The sequence below is a fragment of the Scleropages formosus genome, chromosome 18, assembly GCF_900964775.1.
Source record: "Scleropages formosus chromosome 18, fSclFor1.1, whole genome shotgun sequence".
In the NCBI taxonomy this organism is placed as follows: domain Eukaryota; kingdom Metazoa; phylum Chordata; class Actinopteri; order Osteoglossiformes; family Osteoglossidae; genus Scleropages; species Scleropages formosus.
In genome coordinates this window covers 9,748,576-9,769,744 of record NC_041823.1, presented here as the reverse complement: position 1 = coordinate 9,769,744, position 21,169 = coordinate 9,748,576, and the positions used below count along the sequence as shown (strand labels likewise).

Genomic DNA, 21,169 nt, shown 5'->3' with positions numbered 1-21,169 from the left:
CTGGCCCTATTTATGATTCTGAAAGTATGCTTATAGTCAGTGGTATAAGATTTAGAAAGTGTTATCTATACAACGTCTTATTTGTTTACAAAATATTTATAAACGAAAAGAACGTGTTTTTGTATTTATTAGTCTGAGACTTCAACTTGTATTTTGGACAAGTGGATTGTGTTAATATTTAATGCAGATTTACTGTAAATTACATGTTTTCGATATTGTGTGATTTTGTCTTATTTTTGCCATGAGTGAATTAAAACTAAAAATGTTTGAATTATGTTAAATTAGAATCAGATAAATTAGAATTAACTTATCATCTTGGTTTTAAATGTGCTGCTTGGTCATTTTGGCTTCTTCATCATATCTTTTAAAGTAATGTGGACTGAATTTTTGAAAAGACACCAAAGTGTTCTGTTTTTAAGATATGTGTGTGTAATTGTGATTTTTGTCGTACATGTTCTTGAATGTGTATTCCATAAGCCATTTTGGAGACCATTGCGGTTGCACTACAGCAGATAAACTGTGGTCCTCTAAGCTGTTGTCCTACCCCTATCCAATTTTATGATATTTAATGCATATTGTAAATGGAAAAAGTTATGTTTTAAAGAGATAATAGAAAATATGACTATTAATGGCACATTTTGATTGTTCTTAGAAGAAAACTGTTTAAAGATGTTTAAGGGTAGTAGACAAACTGTAGTGGGAATTGAAAAAAATCTTTCATTCCTTAATATGGGATATATTGTACATACTGCACTGAGGCCATTATATGTTCACAATAATATGAATATCTAACTGTTAACATGATCTAATTGAATTAGACATAGTTATCTTCTACTTACAACATAACTAGGCTGTAATAATTAGAGTTCATGGTTATGTGGATAACAAATATAACTGAATTATGGCTACTGCAAATTAATTCACTCAAGGTTGTGTGCATGCTGAATTTATGATAAACCCTTTCCTTTTTGATTTAATAAGCCCTAATTTGTAATAAAGCTGTCAGTTTTATTCTTTCACAATGTCAAAAACATGACCTTTTTTCAGCCTGTAGTTTTACTGGAAAAAGCTCTTGTTTTATTGCTAATATTTAATTTAAAGTGTATAAGATATCTAAATTTTTCCTTATTTTGAACACTGTCCTGGGACTGTTTCTTTTTTCTCGTGTATGACTTGTGTGTATGAGGAGTGTTTTGTTCAGGGTATTTGCTTACTCCACTATTGTTAATTGTGACCCAGTCCTGTGTCATATATATGTGCCCAGATGTGTTCTGTTAAACAATATGAACAGTAAAGTGTTTGCACAGGAGCTAAATTAAATTATTAAAAAGCATTACAAAGTGTGATACTCAGCCTTTTCAACCCCTCCATATAATAATACTGAAAGCAGCTAAATTGTGTGTTTTCTCTGTGGTTGAGGAAGGCCCTTGTTTTGAACCTCTGACTCATTAGGTAAAGTACTTTCCCAAAATGTCTTCAGGAATACTTTGGTTTATAAATAGGGTAAATTATTGTAAAGTTACTCAAACACTCCAAGTTGCATGGGAAAAAGCATCAGCTATACGAAGGTTAATAATAGTTATGGGAGAAGAAAATGATATTGCTCTTTTCTACACCATTGGATGTAAGTATGTAAGGTATGATTATTGCAAAGTAATCTATTGAAAATGAGTCGCTAATTGTTATGGATACATTTGTTGCTATAAAATTCACTGAAAATAATCTTACAGTGATAAAATGGAATTAATGTAGTTTAGCCCTATTGATATGATAAACATGTATGTCTGAAGAGGAGCGCTGATGAGATGAGCAGAAAGGAACCTCTGAAAAATATTTGAATTGGGTTTTTAACTTGTAGAACTAAGTTGTGTGCTCTTGTAACCGAGATGCTTGTACAAAAATCTTGCGCTAAAAATTTAAATGATAGTCACGCAAATATTAAAATAGAAAATTTTATAGAAAAAATAGCATATAGTGTTTCTCTTTCTGCTTTCAGTGTTTAGTCTAATCCAAAAGCATACTGTTATGTCATGAATCACAGTGATGCTTTGGGTGTCAACAGTTTTGGGCTGGCAGAGAACGGCTGTGTGTGTGTGTGAGAGAGAGAGAGCGCAAGCGAGTGAGAACCAGTCAGCTGTGTCATTCAAAATTATAACTCATGTTCATCTTGTTTGGGGGTGGAGGTTTTTGACCTCATCGGGAATTATTTCGTTTTGAAAATTCTGTGCACCAGTGGATCGGACATTTCACAGCTCTGTGATTTTGCAAACGAGATCTTGATCTTAAAATTCTCTGACATGACTCCTTATTTTTTGGATTTGGAGAAAGCTGTACTTTTTGGACTTTTAAGTATATCCATTCATATTCCATATTACACTGGAAAAGAACAAGGTAAAAAATATATATATTTCCAATATATTGTCATTTGCTTTTTTTTTTTAAATATTGTTGGCTTCCGGTGTAGCATGTAGAAATAACCAGGTGTAACGTAACACGATGTAAAATAACACGAAATGTCACTGCTGGTCCCCTGTGGTGTGGATCTGTAATGTGTCTCGTTGAGAAGGTGTCACCTGCTTTGAAAAACTTGCTAACAACACCTAACCTCATTACTGTGATTCAGGGACCAGAAACTGCTCAATTTTAGTGCCTGGACTACTCTACCAGAGAAAGAAAAAGAGCTGTTACAAATACAACGATAGACAGAAAGAAGTGACGGCAGTACATCTGTAAAAGGTAAGGTAAAATTGGGCTGCTGCCAAAGCCATCTTTCTGTCTCCCAAAAAAAGTACAGAAAGCACAAGTAACTGCTGAATTATGTAAGAATTTAGGTAAATTGGCAGGGATTAACACACATGGACTAACACAGACCAGCAAGGTGGCTGGATGATACTGTGTTCAGCTCTCAGTGTAGGAGCAGCTCTCATGGTGAGAATTCAGGAAAGACCACATTACTGTCTGGGAAATGAGCAGCGTCAAAATCATTTCTGCATTTGCAGCCAGGAGCGTTTCCAATTTATTTTCTCCAACTGTGCTGTTAAATTTATATCATTAGTAGACTTGAAGTAACTTAATCCCATTAATGCGTGCACTTCCATAGTTCCCTGAAAATTCAGTGGCTTAAGAGGCGTGTGGAGGAGTACCCAACTAATCACTTTCCAAAAACAAATTCTTTGAACGAGATGTTAAATAACAGATCGTGGAAGTTTATGGAGTAGATAGGAAATCAGGAGAGAAATGGGCCAAGGGGAAAGATTGAGACCCCTCTTGTTAACGGGGATTCAGTAGTGCTGAGGGAAAGAGGGAGGGACAGTTGCACCGTGATGGAGCAAGAACAGAGAATTTGTGCTTCTCCATGGTTTAATAAGTTTTAAACCCAGTATGGCTCAGTAAGAGTCCACATGGATTCAAATGAAGTCATGCTGGTGTGTTGTGTACCACAGAGGTGGACACCTCTCCCCTGTAACCACCATCATGATGTGTTCCTTGAACATTAACACGAATGGAGAACAGAATAAACCGGCAGAGAAGATGTACATCTGGTAAATAACAAGGAACAAGAATGTCAGGTATCCAAGTATTTCATAACTACAGGCCCATTTTATGACTCAGAAGAAAAAAATTTTTCTAAGAAATGTTTCTTTCAGTGTCTTAAAATCTTACCTGCCTTTAAGCGAGCCTTTTGAAAGATCCCTTTATCCTCCTGGGAAGGACGTTTCCATCTGCAAGGGCTATTTTCTGCCAGCTTAGTTGTGGAGACAAGATGCGAGGTGACGGCTCCGGAGGAAAGGCCTCTCCACCTCCTCCTGCTCGGCGTTTCCCCCAAAGCCTACAGGGAGGCCGGAGGGAGCAGCAGCAGCTCCTGTGTGACGAGACAAGCAGGAAAAATTGAACTGGCACAAGGAGCAGCTGTGTGCAGCGGTGAAGGTCGTAAGGACCTAAAGGAATGCAGGTGGCCTTTCTCCTCCTCTTGGATGGGTTCTCCACATACCTATGCACCGTTGTCACTGTAAGTTGGAATGTGCCTGAACACCAATGCATCACTATACTGCAATCACCTTACTGTTAGTACTATTAGTAATGTGGGGGCTGCTGGTAGTGTAGTGGTTAGAGCTACTGCCTTTGGATCCCAGGGCTGCAGGTTTCATCCCTACCTCCAGCTGTAGTTCTCTTGAGCAAGGTACTTACCCTAAATTGCTCCAGTAAAATTACCCAGCTCTATAAATGGGTAAATAATTGTAACCTTAATGCTGTAAATTGCTTTGGAGAAAAGCATCACATGAATGAATGTGATTGTTAGTACTATTCACTAGCTGTTGTAAAAGTATTATATTCATTTTAAAAATGGGGAAAAAAAGGCAAAGCCTTTTGCAATGTTTGCCGACAGAATATTTACATTTAATTTATTGATTTAGCTGACACTCTCCTCCAGATCAATTTATAGTGTTAAGTCCACACACCAAGTTGCTCGCAGTTATTTATATTACCTAATATGGCTTGATAATGTGCATGGTATGAATTCAGGCTAAGTATCAAGGGTACAACAGCAGATTGTGGGATTTAAACCTGGCTTTTTTCACTGCAAGTTTACAGCGTTAATTCCTACACTTCCTGCTGCCCCACAAGTTTTATGAGAAGTCAAGCAGACTGTGGTCATATGGATTTGTTTTTAATGTTATGAGCCAGTTTTATGTTTTTACAAATGGCAGTAATAATGAAGTTGTGAGCAACAGTGTCTTCAGCTGTGCAACCCTGATCTCTCATGAATAAGTGAATTGTGAGTTAAACTAAATTTTAATTGTTCATTGCTGATAGCTGATGAATTGTTGATTGAATCATATTCAGGAAGTAGCGAAAGATAGAATAAGACTTTTGCTCAGCTCTTTTCAACGTTGGTAACCAACGAAAATATAAAATTATGTAAAATGTCATTAAAATGGCCGGGAAGGCAGCTAGCACTGATGCCTCCAAATGCCTGGACTCTGGGTTCAGATGTGGGTTCAAATCTCACTTTCTATGAAGTTTGCATGTTTTCGTGAATTGGTGACTAAATCGCCCGTAGTACGAGATTGTGTGAGTGGCCAACGATGGAGTGGAGTTCTGTCTCGAGTGCACCTTGCCTTGTACCCCATGCTTCCAGGATAGATTCTAGACCACTATAACCCTAAATTGTAAAGGTGCTTAATGAGGATGGATCGATGTTGTTAAAACACATATATTGACAGACAAAATACTGATAACTTAATCTAAATAAATAGCAATAAATATTGATATATAACAATACAATCACAAGGACAAAAAGGAACTAGTTACATCATCTAGGCAAACTAAAATTGCCCTGATGGACACATTTATTTCTTTTATTTTTTTTTTTAGAGAGAATTAATAATCTTAGAAAAGTGGTACAATCTGTTCATCAGTCCATTTTCCATATTGCTATTGTGTGTCTAATTTCAGTGGTGGCCAAATTTATTTTTCTGTAAAAAGTAGCCCTCGCTTTAAAAATAAGCCCACACCGCACAGCTACTAGATGTAGCAGCAGTCATGTCCCATACTGCTCTCAATAGACACATTAATGACCTCCTGTGGCCCAGGGGAGACCCTGACCTACAGCGACATTGCACATATGAACAAGGTAATGGAATATTGCACATATTTTATTAACAATCATTTCTCTGGCTCCATTCCCTGAGATCAGGATGGAGAAGCGAGGGAGGTGAACACAGTAACAGGAAGGTGGAACATTTTAATGGGGCTCAAATTAACAAGAAGAACCCCCCTTGGGACCGTATCTCGACACTCTTTTGAGAGCATCGCTTCGAGGCTATCCGCACATGTTGCTATGTACCGAGATAATTTGTGCAGCTTTTCGATGCTACAGCGTAGTTTTCTTTAATGTTTTAGGGAAATCCATTGGGTTTTCTTTTGTTTCAACTCTTTATTTTTTTCTGTTGTATTTATAGTTAATATATCAAATTGTATTATTAATACCATTATTTGTATTTGCTGTAGCTGCTGCTGGTCATAGATTGATAGATAGATCTGGAGTACACACTACAATAATTGCTCTAACCGCTTATATATGATACTGATTTATATTAATATCCTTCTGAGTTTACTATGCATGAATGTACTGTGGCCCTGCTGTTAGGACAAGGATCTCTAGCCCCACAAAGTGGGACTCTGTGGAACTACTCACAGAATGTTCTTAGCACAACAATCACAATGCACACTGAAAAATATGAATGCTTTGAACGTGAATATTAAAAATAAATGTTATCAGACTACATTCACTGGCTGCTCTTATAAACATTCACTGCTACATTATATCTAATTATGTCATGATCAATATGTTCCATGTTTTTTTCTTTTTCCCCTAATCGCTGTTGCTTTTTATCAGATTCTGACGTTTAGTTTTAGAGGGTTGAAATTCAAAGGGAGGTTCATTATATGGAATTTGTATGGAGGGATTTATCATATTATCCAGTACTAATGGAAGTGCCAGGCAAGCCAGACAGATGGTGCTTTACTCATAGGCAAAAACAGCTTTGTCATGAGAATGGTTCTTTTGGAATTAACATTTCTTTCCAAATGGTCAAATTTCAAAGGAATAAGACACTATTATTCAGAATGAGGAAATACAGTATATAGAAAGAACACAAGAGATGCAGGGAATTAAAAAGACAAGTTACTGAGCATAAAACGAGCCGTTTCATAACGGCTGCAGCTAATAAAGCCAAAATATTTTATTTTCTTATGAGTCTGTGACAAATTTCTCATCACCAAGGTATTAAAATTCAGCAAACCTAATCCTGGAAAAGGATGTGTTTGTATTTTCAAAAAAAAATTATACTGAATTCAATACACACAAGTCATGCTGCTTTACCCAGTAACGTCATGTATTGTAATTTCGCGGTCTGCTCTCTCCTCCTTTGGGATCTATTTAAATGACACTGTCTTGAAGCATTTTGCTGCTATCAAAGTGCATGCAGACCGATGAGGTCTGAACGTTTCTGCTGTCAGATCGTGGAGATGTCGTCAGCGGCCAGCCGATCTCCAGCAATGTGTGTTAGACGGCCGCTCCTCTGAGGGCTGCATCTCTAGGCACAGTTACACGCGACGTCCTGCCCCTCAACACACACAATTACAAAGCGAGCCAAGACATGTAATTACTTCTCAGTAGCAGCCATCTCTGTCTCCATCTGTCATCACTTCTCTAACGATCACTCCTCCAGTTACCATTACTTGAATAGTTTCTCTAAAAAGAATTAGTAAGCCTGGGAAAATATCAGCATGAGGGCTCTTCATTTTCTCTATGAAAAAAATACATTCTTTATATCTAAAAATTATGCCCTGGGTATAGGACTGGCAGACAGTGCACTATTTAGTTAAATCTTTGACTTTACAGTTTTTCGCTGACATAGGAAATGGTGTTTTACAAAGTCTAACAAGCAAAGTTTATATTAATCTATTTAATAACTCATTTGCATTTCATATCTGAACCAAAGCACTATAATCCCAAAGCAGAAGAACAAAGGGCACCGGTGAAAAGACTAGATAATGTAAGCCAGCAGAAACGGGCATTATCTGTGAATTCAGTCGCACCGATCCATTGCCGATGACCTCTGAAACCTCCGAGAGGTCACATCTATATGCCTTGAGAATACATCTTTTCGAAATCCATTAGCGTGAAACCTCTGAAAGCCTGACTTTGTAGGCATAAACACTAATACGTGTACTGGACACTTCAAGGTTTACGACTCTTCCCCAGATTTTTATCTAGAATTAGTCTCTTATTGTAACAGTAACAATGTAGGCAGAGCCCTTAAAATGCAAAGACAAAATACTGTACAATCTACATACAAAAGGTAAGAGGACCGGTGATGCAAGAAAACAATACTAAAATAGTATCGAGACCTTTCCTTTGCAAAGAGCATAGCACACTTGGAATAAAGCATTACTAACACTATAGAATATTATTAAAGAGGTGGCAGAATAACAGCAGAATTAAAATAAATACTGTATTTACTGGAGTACAGATTGCTCCTTATAATTCAAGACTCTTAATATAAAATTATCAAAACTGCGAGCTGCATTTGATTATATATTGAAGACCCTAATTTATGTCTAAAGAGCAGACAAAACACACATGTACTATGTCTCCTGCTTTCGTTTCAGCACACGTGCGTTTTCAAAGCCTCTCCTCTCCCTCCCCCCATAGCCAGGAGAATCGAGATGCTAGTTAAAACGTGTTTACTCCGAGGCTGTTTCGTGCATCAACAACTTTCGCTGATAATCTGGCTTTAATGTTGAGAGGAAACTGCGCAGCAGGAGGAAAGCATTTGTTTCATGACGCATAATTAAAGACTCGGGACCCGCCACGTTTCAGCCACAGCCGAGCGTAAGCTTCAGTTCCGCACGAGACCATGCAGCACGCTAGGCCGATTTTCACGTGGTTACCGATAATCTATAATTACACAAATACCATGAAACACGACAACAGTTTCGAAGACAATTACTCCATCTTAATGTTACAGTTTAGCCAGATTTTCCTTTGAAACTAAACTAAAACCATCTGCAGACTGGCTTCTTTCTTCCCGACAAACTGAGCCAGAATGGAGTTATTCCCGTTTTCTAAGACGCCAAGAAAATGATTCATGCATTGCAGCAGCGAGTGTAAACTGCCCGCAGAATGGCATTCTGTCTTCTGTCGACAAGGTTCTCAAAAAACTAACATTTGAACGTATCGCCACACATCTGTCGTACGCAAGGCTGGAATACCAACCTGAATTTTGATTAGGAAATATTTGTCTTGCTTTGCCTGCATTACGTAAAAGGTATCACCAGTAGCTCGTAACTTTTTACATTAGGCTACTCACAATTATTTACCCTTTTATAAAGCTGGGTCAGTTTTACTGGAGTTCTTCAGCGTAAGTACCTTGATCCAGGGTACTACAACAGGAGCAGGAATTTGAACCCAGGTCATTTAATTCTTTACTGCTGGGACAGTATAGTGCTTGAAGTTGTGGCTTTTGGACCCAAAAGTTGCAGGTTCAAATCTCATTCCAGCTCTAGTACCCTTGAGTAAGGTACTTTCCCCTAAAAATTGCTCCAGTAAAAAAATTACCCAGCTGTATAAATGGGTAAATAACTCTGTTGCTTAGGAGAAAAATGTCAGTTAAGTAAATGTACTTGATGTACCCTCATGAGATCAAACTTTGTGCAATTGTCTTTCATCAAATGTCTCATAGTGGTAAAAACGACAGCAAAACATTGTATGAAGCTCTATTTGAATACCTGAGACTAGATGAAATCTGGTATATGTCTGTAAGAATTGGTGTTGAGTGGCTCTGACTTCATCGCTGAAGAATGCAGGGTGCAGTGAGTCGGCCAGATTTCTGGGTGGCTTTTGGCTCCATGCTTGTTGCTGGAGAGCTTCGGAGAGCGTTCTCAGGGAAACTATGCCCAGTCAAGATCTGTGTGGCTATATGAATGTCTACTGGTGGAGCGACAGACTTTATACTGGGAGTCTGAGCTCCTAGACTTGCCACTTCTCTTTCACATGATTTGCTGCAGTGTTGGGTGACACTCCTGATGTGAGAATCAAGTGACCAGATCTGGAAGACATACTTGTCACTTTTCAGTAAAAAAAAAAAAATGGGTAATCTGTACTACAGGTATATCAATTCAGGATAAGTGTCGTGATGAAGTGCACTTAGATTTACGTTTACATTAATTTATTTAGCCAGATGCTTTTATCCAAATCATGACTTCCAACAAACTCTATGTAGTGTTGTCAGCCCACACACCTTATTCACCGCGGTAACTTGCACTGCTAGATACACTACTTACAATGGGTCACTCATCCATACATCAGTAGAACACTCTCTCTGTGTCACTCACACACTTCAGCAGAAGGTGAGATTTGAACCTAGGTCCTTTGAGTCTAAAGGCAATGGCTCTAACCATTATATTCCCTGCTGCCCCATTTATGTTTCCAACAACCTTTGGAAGTTTTACAAAAAATGGTATTGTGATCTTGAATGTTTACATTGGCAAGAAGACCATGAAGATGGAGAGTGCCCAAAAAAAAAGAGGTCTACCAGAAGTGTAAGATTAAAAATGGCCATAGTGACACATCAGCAGTGGAGTAGGACTTTGTGTGATGCAGTAGGACTAGTCAACCTTGCCAGGTTGTCTGGGTAATGGAAGGTGATGCTCCAGCAGGAACCATGTGTCCCATCTGCTACAGATGAGCCTTTCGCCAGCCCAGCGGCCGCTTTGATGACATGCCAGGTGAACGATTGGCCAATTGACATATCCTGCTGTTGCCAAGAGACCCGTTTGATGCACTCGTTTACATCTCAGCAAGAATCTCAGTCCCCCTCGGTGCAGAGGCCTTGCGGTTTGGGTGTATATCCATACTCAGACATTCAGACATTAATGTCTAACACATTCTCTTTGATCAGCTTCACTGTCAACATACATGTCATAAAAGGTCAGCCAGTTTTTTTTTTTTTGTTCTTTGGAAGCCAGGTTTTGAATATGATTTTTTATATTGTAAGATATCATGCATATCAGCAATCTGTGGCTGGGCTGAACATCAGTTATAATTTGTATGTTCCCAAAGCACAGGGTTGCATGTTTTACACTGAGATTCTAGTTTCATTCTGATTTATACATGGACATTACCTTGAGTATTTTTTTAACAGAACCCAGATTAAGAACCCATGCTCTTGATGTTTTGACTTTTTTTTTTCTTTTTTTTTTTTTTTTTATAGCTGCTGTCTGGAAAACCTTAATAAGCATCCTAATGAATAAAAATTGTTTCTCATCATAAAACTATAAAGTTAAACTGCAAGGTTTATTTTCCTGGCACACAGGGTCAGGGATATTTAAACTTAAGTTGCGTAGAACATTATCTTTAATTAAAACCATTTGCTGAATTCTGTGTTGCTATGTGGTTAATTCAGAAAGGCTGAGTGTGTAGTCCACAGATACAGAAAATGCACTGGAAATCTCCATCATAAATGCTCTTACTAGGTTTTAATTTGTGCGTTTTATTCTGACTTCTATCAAAGCCAGCATGAAGAATTCAGACACCAAATCTGCACGACCGTACACAATTTTTACGAACCACACAAGCATTACAATTTAACGTTTGTTAACCATAGTGCTTGAATTAACATTCATGGAATGCGCAGCAGCGCTGCATCCAAGCTCCCCAGCTACTACGTCTTCAGTTCTCATTTAAGCAAACCCCGTCTGCATTTTAATAGTTTCTGTATTTCATTACACGGCAAACTGAAAAGTCGTACAGCTTTTCAGTTGCTCAGAAAAGAGGACAGTATCATGCATTTTGATAAACAAACCCATTCTTCTTGTGAGCCAGTCACAAGGTTACTGTCCTAATTATTTCAAGACAGATATTATAAATATCACCCGTCACAGTAAGATGCAATGTCATCCTTAACTTATGGATAAAGGAAACTCTTTTTCACTTCCCGGCACAGACTGTCCTATTGGTGGGGCAGAATGTCATTTTTACTCGAGAATCATTCAATAATCAAAACTAAAATCGCTTGTTTTAACACACCACTTTCATAACAAAAAAATGTCCACAATGCTCTTGTAGAGCAATGTTAATGTTTAAAGAAGAGAAGGAAAATTCAATTTTGAAGGATGTTGTTGAACACTGAAATATTCATTCAAATGAACTTCTCAAAGCTTAACATATACAGCACTTGATAAGAAGGAGATATATTAATAAAAGTCCATTTTTGCATGTTGGTCAGCCATGCATAGAAACTGATTTACCTGAAGAAATAATAGCTGTGAGTGTTCGTGAGATATTTCGAGGATGTTTCAAAATAATAAAAATCCCGATTTGATATACCTGGAGTACTGAAAATGGGCATTTAATGTAAATTGATAGCTGAATTAACTCAAAAGTTATCACAAGGAAATTTTCTGGACCAAAATAATAAAAATAATATAATTTAAGGCAAGACATATTCAATGAACATTATGTTAAGTAGAAAACTGGATGTTTAAATTCTGCAGTTTTTAATATTCGTGTATTGACACTTTTTGGTTAAACTAAGGTGCAAAAACACATTAAGCTCCAGTATGTTATACTGTGTCTAAATCTCAACACGTTTTTCATATCCAGTGATAATTAAACAATAGAGAATTAGAACTTGGTTTTGTGAAAACCAGCAATATTTATACCAAGGCATGGCTTATTCACAAATTCACCCTCACTTTCATGGATCAGTTTATGCTCAAGAGGTCAAAGTGGGCCACAGTCTGTCGTGAGATGTCAGGAGCCATGGTCTGCACCCTGGACACCAGTCAATGTAGACTATGGGAGAAAACAGCAGAACCTGGAGGAAGCCCACAAAAGGTCATGAAGAAAGGTTTGTAAACTCAACAGCAACATAAATTGAAATGGAAGACCCTGCAGCTGCAAGGTTGCCCTCGGAATAAAACTCTGAAATGGAACTGCCAGCTTCCATGAGGAACAAAAAAAAGAAAGACCCAGTCCTTGCATCCTGGCCTTTCTGGGTCTTCAGGGGTCAGAGGTCAGGTGCTCGGTATCTCAGAGCCCTGTACCCCAGCTACCCTTACAGGTCACGGTTGAGCTTCAGTTTCCTGTCCTCAATGTGGCGCAGTAGAGTCCTTCCCCTCTTCTCCACCGTATGGATCAGCGGCCCGAGTCCCTGCAGGCCCCCTCGACTCTCCCAGAATTCCCTGTCTGTGTACAACGACTGCAAGAGCATGGGCTCCAGGCAGCCCGACTTGAGCACAGACACTGCTCTCTCTGGGAACCTAAAAGACAAGTGTGATATTTTCGTTTCTTCACAAAGTGTGATTTTTGGGAAAGCCTTACTCTTGGGTTACCTCAGCTCAAATAATATGGTAATGAACAATGTTGAAACAGTGACAATATTACTGCCATAAAAAAAAAAAAAAAAAAAAAAAACTTTTTTTAGCTTGATGCATTTAGCAGTTATATAATGTACAGAAAGTCACACAAAACAAAAAGGCTTAATACTGTCAACTCACTCATCGATGCCTTCTACCAAGAGGAAATTGAGGTTGTCATGTGACTGATAGGGTCTGCCTGAATTGTCAATGAACACCAGTCTGGATGGATCAGCCTTCCTCACCTGGGTCAGAAGCATAAAGACAAAATAAACTGCATAGGTGCTTGTCATTTTGAAAACACAAGATTCTTAGTTTTCACTGGGAAATACACCTGAACACTGATGGACTAACTCATGAATTGACACAACTCTGGTGAATGCATTTCCAAATTCTCAAGCTCTGATGCATGACAAATGCATTGTTTCACGTCAAATATTTCAGACCGTTTACGTACTGGTAAAGCGGGCTGACTTGCTAAACCAGGTGTCATTCAAAGTTTTCTTTTTTTAAAGTGGTTTATCAACAAACAGTTGTCAGTTGCAAATACATAAACCCAGTTTATGCATAATGTATGTGTATGTGTGTGTGCACGCGCGCGCACGTATGTACATATACTCACTCAGCCCCCCATATAGCGAGGTCCGTACGACAAAAAAAAAACCATCCCAACAGATTATAAAACTAAAGAGCCTCTTTTCAAAGAATGGGCTTATTATTCACTATTACATTTATTCCAGTTGCACAGTCATTTAACTTCCACAATATGTATCTTATTCTGTACAATGGCTTTTATTAGGGTTTCGGACAGCAAAACATAAAACACATAACATTTTTGTCCCTCGGCAGTATCATTCTGGCCATTTTCCTTTAGTTTATTACCACAACCATGGTATCTTACCTCCCCTCTATTACACTGAGAATTTCAACTAACCATTGATTAAGGCAAATATAAATCACAGCTGAAACAGCAGACCAAATACTAATAATACTATTTGTAGCTCAGTAGCTCTGTTTTCAGATGTAATCTTATTATGAAATTGGAACAGAATGGAATTGAAATGGAATGAAAACTGGAATGGAATTATAATGAAAATTCCAAAGCAAATTTGTTTTTCGCACACCTTCCCATCCAGGGTATACAAAGCGGTGTCTGCGTTATCGACATTTCTCAGCTACATTAATTCATTTTTACCTAAACAGTTAAAGTAAAAAGGTTTTGTTCAATGGTGATGCATTTGTATAGGTATGCCTTGGTAGATTTATGGGCTGCAGGACCATCGGATTACCAGATGGGACTCACCAGGATGTGGACCAGCAGTAAGTCTTTGGGGTTTCTGCACTTTGCGCGTAGGAGGTTTTCCACACAGGACTCAGAAAGATCAGGCTTGAACCCGCAGCAATTGCGGTCGAGTCGGTCATTCACCTGCAGGAGACACGGGATTCCAAGAGACTCTCATAGCACTTGCCATCCTATACTACCCTTTGACCTATTGTAAAGTACAAGGTGTACTGAGCCAACGAGATCACAGTAGGGTGTCACACTGGAGCAAGGTCACACCCTCCAAACAACAGAATCAACATGATGTTTATCAAACACAAGTACATGCTGGTGATTGGTCCCACAGCTACTGACATAAAATAGCAAACAACGTGAAAACTGAGGCTTGGCATATGGGGGGAAAGGCATGAGCACGGCTCTAACACAAGATGAAACAGCCTGCTGCAACAAAGTCAATGCTCAGGTTCCAACTGAGGTTGCGGGGGCACTGATGGATAGTAAAAGTGGTTAAAGTTTTTCCAATCTCAGTAAGTTGTGGGAAATCCAGGAATACTGAGAACTGTTGAACTGCGGCTTAGTTCACCAAAAGGGCTGTCCAAGTCAAACGTGAAAGGGGGTTTGCAGCATTAAGAGCGTTTTTTTATTTGCTTGGTATCTTGTATCATCCTGAGTTTACAAACATATACATTTATTCATTTTGCAGATGCTTTTAACGTTATGTTTTGTGTTGTTTTAACTACTCTTTACACCACTGGTCACATTATAATACAGCAATACAGTGGAAACCTGAAAGCCTGCACAGATCCCAGAAAGTCAGCACTGCCACTGAGAACAAATGAGAAACATAAATCTCACTTAAAATGTCACACCACAGCATACTGCATTTATTTTACTTTACCATTAGTCTATTGCAGAGAAGGATGTAGTGGTTTGCAGTGACAGGATATTACCTGAAGTTAGGGACACCATGAAGTCAATTAAGCACCACAAGCTTAATTGAGCATTAAATACAGACTTATGCTTTACAAGCCTGCAGGTGAATGTAGCATGTGTGGAACTTGGCAACATCTGCCATCATGGACTGTTCATTAAGCGTCATTAGTGGTCTGACCACAGTCAGTATCTGAGATTTTGAATGCCTTGCCTACCCTTAGCCAGGCTGCTTACTCCTCTGAAATGGAAGACGTCTCCCCCAGTTGTTAAACTGGGTCCAGGATGGCACTCTCAGGTTCTCTCACCACCCTACTAAATTTCATGTCCATGCTCGAAAAACATATCCATTATCCTTATACTGTGCAGTCGGAGTTCTCTAAGCTACAGATGGAAATTAAACTGGTACAGAAAAGCAGCAGGATGGTACATATTCATTACAAGTAAATAACGACTAATAAAACCAGATTAGTGCCCCCATTATTCCAGACTAAAACAAAAAGTATTATAAAGTATTTTACAAGTTTTTACGACAAAACGTGTACACTTGTGTATTTCTGCATGAACACATTTTTAATGCAAAACTGTTGCCATTTTGGCTTCGGAACATTTGCATATCCCACAATGACATTTCCTCAAAAAGATACGGTAACAGATACACTGAAAATGTTCCACCGAACTGCATCTAAATGTAAGAGCGGAGAGCCTAGAGACATTATACAATGGTGTTTACTTGATTTAAAAGGGTCCAGAACAGTGGCACGATGTAATTATACAAGGAAAAAAATTTGTATATGTTGTTATGATATTATTAGACTATTAAACTGTTCTGTCGTTGCCTAAGACATCTTTGAGCAGAACCTAACATTACAATTGCAATTGTGACTATGAGAGTATGTCAAATTACTATACCATATGGCACAGTCACAAACTTATAACACCCAAAGGGGTCAGCATAAATGAAATCCAGCCGGATATTAGTTCTGAAGGTGTCACATGCTGTCCTTGCATAGTTGTTAGTATCTAAATTTAATATTGTACAGAGTCATCAGAGGTGTTAAATGATCTGGTAAGGGACATTGGAACACCTGTCCCGTCAGCTGTTTGAGAGAAGCAGTCAATAGCAGTTAGCTGCTGGCAGTTGTACAGTTATTGACCTGTACAAGAGAACCTTAACCTAAGGGGATGGAAAACCCAGAAAGATGTTAATAAAACACCAAAGTTCTTTTGCATTTACTCAGATTCACAAGAGACTTCATGAAGTTAAAAAAAAAACACATTACTGATTGCCAGATTTATTTTTACTTCTGCTAGTTGGTTTAATGAGAAAATATGATGGTCATATTTTTACTTTTGGAACAGAATGGCAATGATTGGACTGTACTTCTTTCTAAGCACCACAAAAACAGAAGTTCTAAAAATAACTCTATTGGTAGGGATGACATGATTGTAGAGTTGTTCATTGCAAACTTGGCTCTGAACCACCACTCATGCTGTAGACACCACAGCATGGTGAACAACTGCTATTCCTTTCACCTCCTCTAAAATATTGTCTTCTTGATGGAGCTCTGTGATTGCATGTCGTTGTTGTCACTATGGTAACCAAAGCTAGCAGCTATAAAGGCCTCATCAGGAAACAGACATGGATGGATGGATGGATGGATGGATGGATGGATGGAATCATCTCCACCCTGAGTAACCAGAAGATGTATAAGCTAAGGATGGAAAAAGGGTTGAATTTAGGCATTTACCGTATTGTGTACCACATAAAACAAAGGAATGAATGATGTGGGAAAAACTAACTTGTAAAAAAAATATTATCGCAGCTCTGTTACATTCTCTGAAATTATCCATGTTTAAACAGAATGAGGTGTTATGTTACAAATAGAAGACTATAGAACTGGGCGATAAGAAACTGTAATCTGTACTTATTACTGCAAAATCCAGTTTTACACTGACTTTATTAAGACTGGCAGCTCATGAATAAATTAACTTCTGAGTCCAGTGCAAATATGAATTGTAGCTTGATGAATGTCTCTTTGGATTTTTAATTGAACAGAACAGATAATACACTATAGGGAGATCTACAGTAGATAATTGCTTATTAAGTTGTATTTTTATTAACTTACTTGCTGACCTACAAAACACTTGCATGAGATTCAGGTCACAATTAATTATTTTACAATCAATTACTTTTATAACTCTAGAAAGGAGGTTGTGCCCTTTATTTGAGTAGTGCTTATTAAATCAAAAATATTTTGCCGGGTTCTTCAGATGAAATTAGCATGCAGTATAATGAGTGCTTAAATAGGCTCATTATAAATGCCCTTGCTTCCAAGGTAATTAGAATATACTTTAAAAAAAGCATGAGTTTTATTCTGGGATGATTAAGTACCATGGAAAACAGAGCAACAACTGGCCTCCATGAGATTTCAACTAAATTAACACTTTGTGGATCTGTTCTAATGAGAAATCATTTAACAGCTGAATAACTTTCATTTGACTGTCAGGTTACACACTGTCATTACTTTATGGCCATATGATTCCCCACCTAAGCCATACCTTAGAGAAATAAAAACTAGATTTATTTTACATAAAGTGGTCACTAACTTACGCTTATCTTTCTTTAGACCTTTGGCTGAAGTCCAAAAATTGCTCATGAAATTCACTTTCAGAACTGATTTGTTTTCATGCAGGTTCTTTTGGTTAATGTATTGGATGCATCCAGGCTCAACACAAATAAAGTACATTCATCATCCATTATAGAGTCTCCCGATGTTGGGTTTTTTTTTTTCCCCACTTATCCCAGTACAAGTCTGTGACATTCGGCCCGATGGAATAACCTAAAGCCGCATTTGAAAATTGCACCACTGCATTGTGGGAACTGCATATCCCTGCTTTTAGTTGCGGTCTGGCACTCTGTGTCTCGGTTGCAGATGCACATGTTTGTGTTTTGCATCACTGTGCTTTAAAATTTTCTTTTTATTTAAATGTAACATACAGCCTTTGTCTTCAAGTCAGTTCACATACACTATCGTAATAAGTGCATGACATTATACTGTATATAAAATCAATTTAAAAATATTGTTATAAATTGAAATTCTGTTTAATGTGTTACACAGCGTTTTCCCTATATTAGGCATATAGTAGGGTGAACTTGGGATGGGCTTGGAACAAATATACTTTTCCCCCTGAGAAATAATGGAATAATAGTTGGAAAAATAGCCCTGTAAAACCTTGTGTTATGGAAAATCATGTAATAAAAATAACTGATGAACATCGATGCATCAAGTGGAAAGTAACAATCTAGGTTTACTTAATCACATGTCTGCAGCTATGCCTCTTTCTCTTAATGTAATGCACAAAATGTATTTTCACTGAGATGTACGTCGCTTTGGAGAAAAGCGTCAGCTAAATGAATAAATGTAAATGTAATTGGGTTTATGGGAAAAATAGGGTTGGAGAGACTACTCAAAACAAACAAATTTGCAACCAAAGCATTATCAATTTCAATAACAATCTTAATAAAAATGTTAGCACAGTTTAAAACATGAAACTGTAGTAATGGTAAAATATATACTACTGTAAATATAGGACTTTACCATAAGAAAAAGGAAGACATCCTGAACACAACGTTGACTCACTCATTCATACCAGCGGTGCAAACAATACAACGCTCTATAATTTAATTAACAGTTTACAACATCGAGCTTTTCTGCATTTTCAAGTTTTTATTTTAATGTTCACTACCTTGCTTCTAATTTTTTCGGTGATATAAAATATTTTGTGAAAATGACAGGAAAATTGAGGAGTGGACTTCCAAAACGTGGGATAACTGAGCATCGTGTGTATTCCTCCACGGGCCGCCACATTCAGCTGATTTAGTCAGCGAAAGCACAAACATGTTGGGGATGAAATCATAAGCCAAAGAGAGATTCACATTATACTGAACCAACAGGGGATCTCCTTGAACTGGGACTGGACTATGGAGGATAAGTGTGCGTCAGAAATGTGCAAGGTCTTGAGATGCTGGATATTTTGTTACAGTACCTGAAGAAGGAAGTCGAACAATGCCAATCGCCCCCACTCTGAGTGGTGAACACCAATGCAAGGTGAGGAGTTAGCAGGGGACTCCTTACTGTCACACTTTGCTTTCAGCAGGGCCTGGTACTGCAGCCAAGTGAGCGGGAAGGAGTTCTGGTCGTTATCAATGTCAGCAAGGTGCTGGATGTCCGGGTCCCACCACACCACGGGCCGGGCTGTGCCGGTGGTGTACTTGTAGGGCAGGAGGTCACTGCGGAACCTCCTGGACACTGCTGGCAGACTCCTGTTCAGCCCCAGCACCCTGTCTAAGTGGAAGGCGAACACCTCAAACCAATCATCAGGACGTTTGATCAGGCCACAGAGACCTTGTTGGCAGCGGTGCCTGTGGTCACCAGGCTGGACCGCTTGGCTGCCCTGATCCAGCCCCACCTGTAGCACCTGGCCATGGGCGGGCACTCTGGATTTACTGACTACCACGCCGCTCGTCAGCAATTCCATCCTCTGGATGTCCTCACTGCTGAGCCAGGGAAGTTTCACAGCTCGAGACCCAAGGTTCCGATTTCTTTTGCCCGAGAAGGTGTCTTCATTCACCTTCCTACACCAGGTGACGTCCTCCTTCTCAGCCCCTTCCTGGGTCGTGTCTCCTTCTTGAGCAAAGACATGTTGCCTTTTCCTACCCATGGGCTTTGACTGCCTGCTATGTTTCCTGAAGTCTCTGGCAGCTCTCCCTGTCCCAGGCTGCCGATGTTCAATCACCTTACCAGCAGGTGTGTTGGCTTTTGGGCCACTTGGTGTCCACTTGCTCTTTGATGTATCCTGGCTTGCAGGGTACTTCTGTGTAGCAAATGTCACCCCAGGCCTGATCACAGCTTGTAAGCCTTGTCTGGGGGGAGGTCGCTGGACAGAGATGAAAGAACTACTGTGGTTAGCCTGCCCACTTCCCTGCCTTCCTTTCACATCTGTTGCAAATCGCTGTGGATGTTGCTTCTCCCTGCTGCCAGAGGACTTGCCTTTGGCTTTCCTAGGAGCCACATCTGAAGTTACGTTGCTCTGGTGATCCTTTATGGCAGCTCGATAAAGCTTATGTATCCCATCTTTCTGTAGAATTTGGTCATCATCAATTTCCCACTGACTTGTTGGAAACTCCCTCAGTGGATGAATAAACTTCCAGGCCCTCTGGGTGAGATCCAGTGGAAGAGGAAGGAAGCGTGCAGTAGGATCCCTTCTTTGTCTCCCATCGTGGATAGCGGCACGAAGTCCACGTTGAGACAGCCTCTGGCTCTCCAAAGGGAGCAAGGGGAGTGTGCTAATCATCAACACAGACACAATGAAGAGGAGGAAGAAGAACACTGCCAACCACCTTCTGAAATACATCTTCAACCACAGTCTCAGAGCCTGGAAGGCAGACAGAGGAGAACTGAGGTCAGGGTTCACGCCATAAAAATAATGTTGTTGCAACTTAATAATGATCATTGGTAAAAACCTAAAAAGATCCAGTCAAAATTCATGAAAATTCCCTAATCTTAAAGTCAAGTTGGAATTTAAGGAAGTAAATATGGAACTTTTCCAAATTTAGTGCATTTCTCACCACAGGCCTTTAAAACACAGCAGGCTTCTTCTGAACAGTTCTGTCAGGTGTTGCAGCGACCAGGGCTCCTATACTTATATGGTTTAATGAGCTTCTGTGCCTGTCCTTTTGCAGGACCTCAAGTCATAAGGCACTACACCACCTTTCAGATGCGTTGTTTTACCATCCGGAAGGACCGACTGTCCTAGCGAAAGTGCTCACATTCCGATTTTATTCTTGAGCTCAAGAGTCTGTACTGTCAAATATGTACTTTCTAACGCCATGGCCAATTGCAGTTTTTTGAAGCCTATCACCTCTCTGTGGCATAAAGTATACCAAGAAAACTATCTGGTGGGAATAAATTGTTTTCAATATCAGTCATTTCAAAAATCAAGTTTTTAATTGCAGAATGTATGTGT

At 39.1% G+C, this 21,169-nt stretch overlaps 1 protein-coding gene across 1 annotated transcript; it reads right to left on the bottom strand.

The window, feature by feature from the left end:
• Positions 1 to 12,042: 12,042 nt before the first annotated feature.
• gask1a (golgi associated kinase 1A) lies at positions 12,043 to 20,656 on the bottom strand. The gene is made up of 4 exons (XM_018762886.2): positions 19,190 to 20,656; positions 14,231 to 14,353; positions 13,069 to 13,172; positions 12,043 to 12,831 (listed from the first exon to the last, which is right to left on the bottom strand). The coding sequence occupies exons 1-4, from the start codon at positions 20,654 to 20,656 to the stop codon at positions 12,627 to 12,629; spliced, it is 1,899 nt and encodes a 632-aa protein (XP_018618402.2). The 3' UTR covers positions 12,043 to 12,626.
• Positions 20,657 to 21,169: the final 513 nt, after the last annotated feature.

Excerpts from the sequence above, each read along its gene's own strand:
- gask1a (XM_018762886.2), bottom strand. The coding sequence starts at position 20,656 with ATGATCATTATTAAGTTGCAACAACATTATTTTTATGGCGTGAACCCT. Across the intron at positions 13,173-14,230 it reads TACTGCTGGTCCACATCCTG|GTGAGGAAGGCTGATCCATC; the intron begins GTGAGTCCCATC and ends CTTCTGACCCAG. Across the intron at positions 12,832-13,068 it reads TTGGTAGAAGGCATCGATGA|GTTCCCAGAGAGAGCAGTGT; the intron begins GTGAGTTGACAG and ends CTTGTCTTTTAG.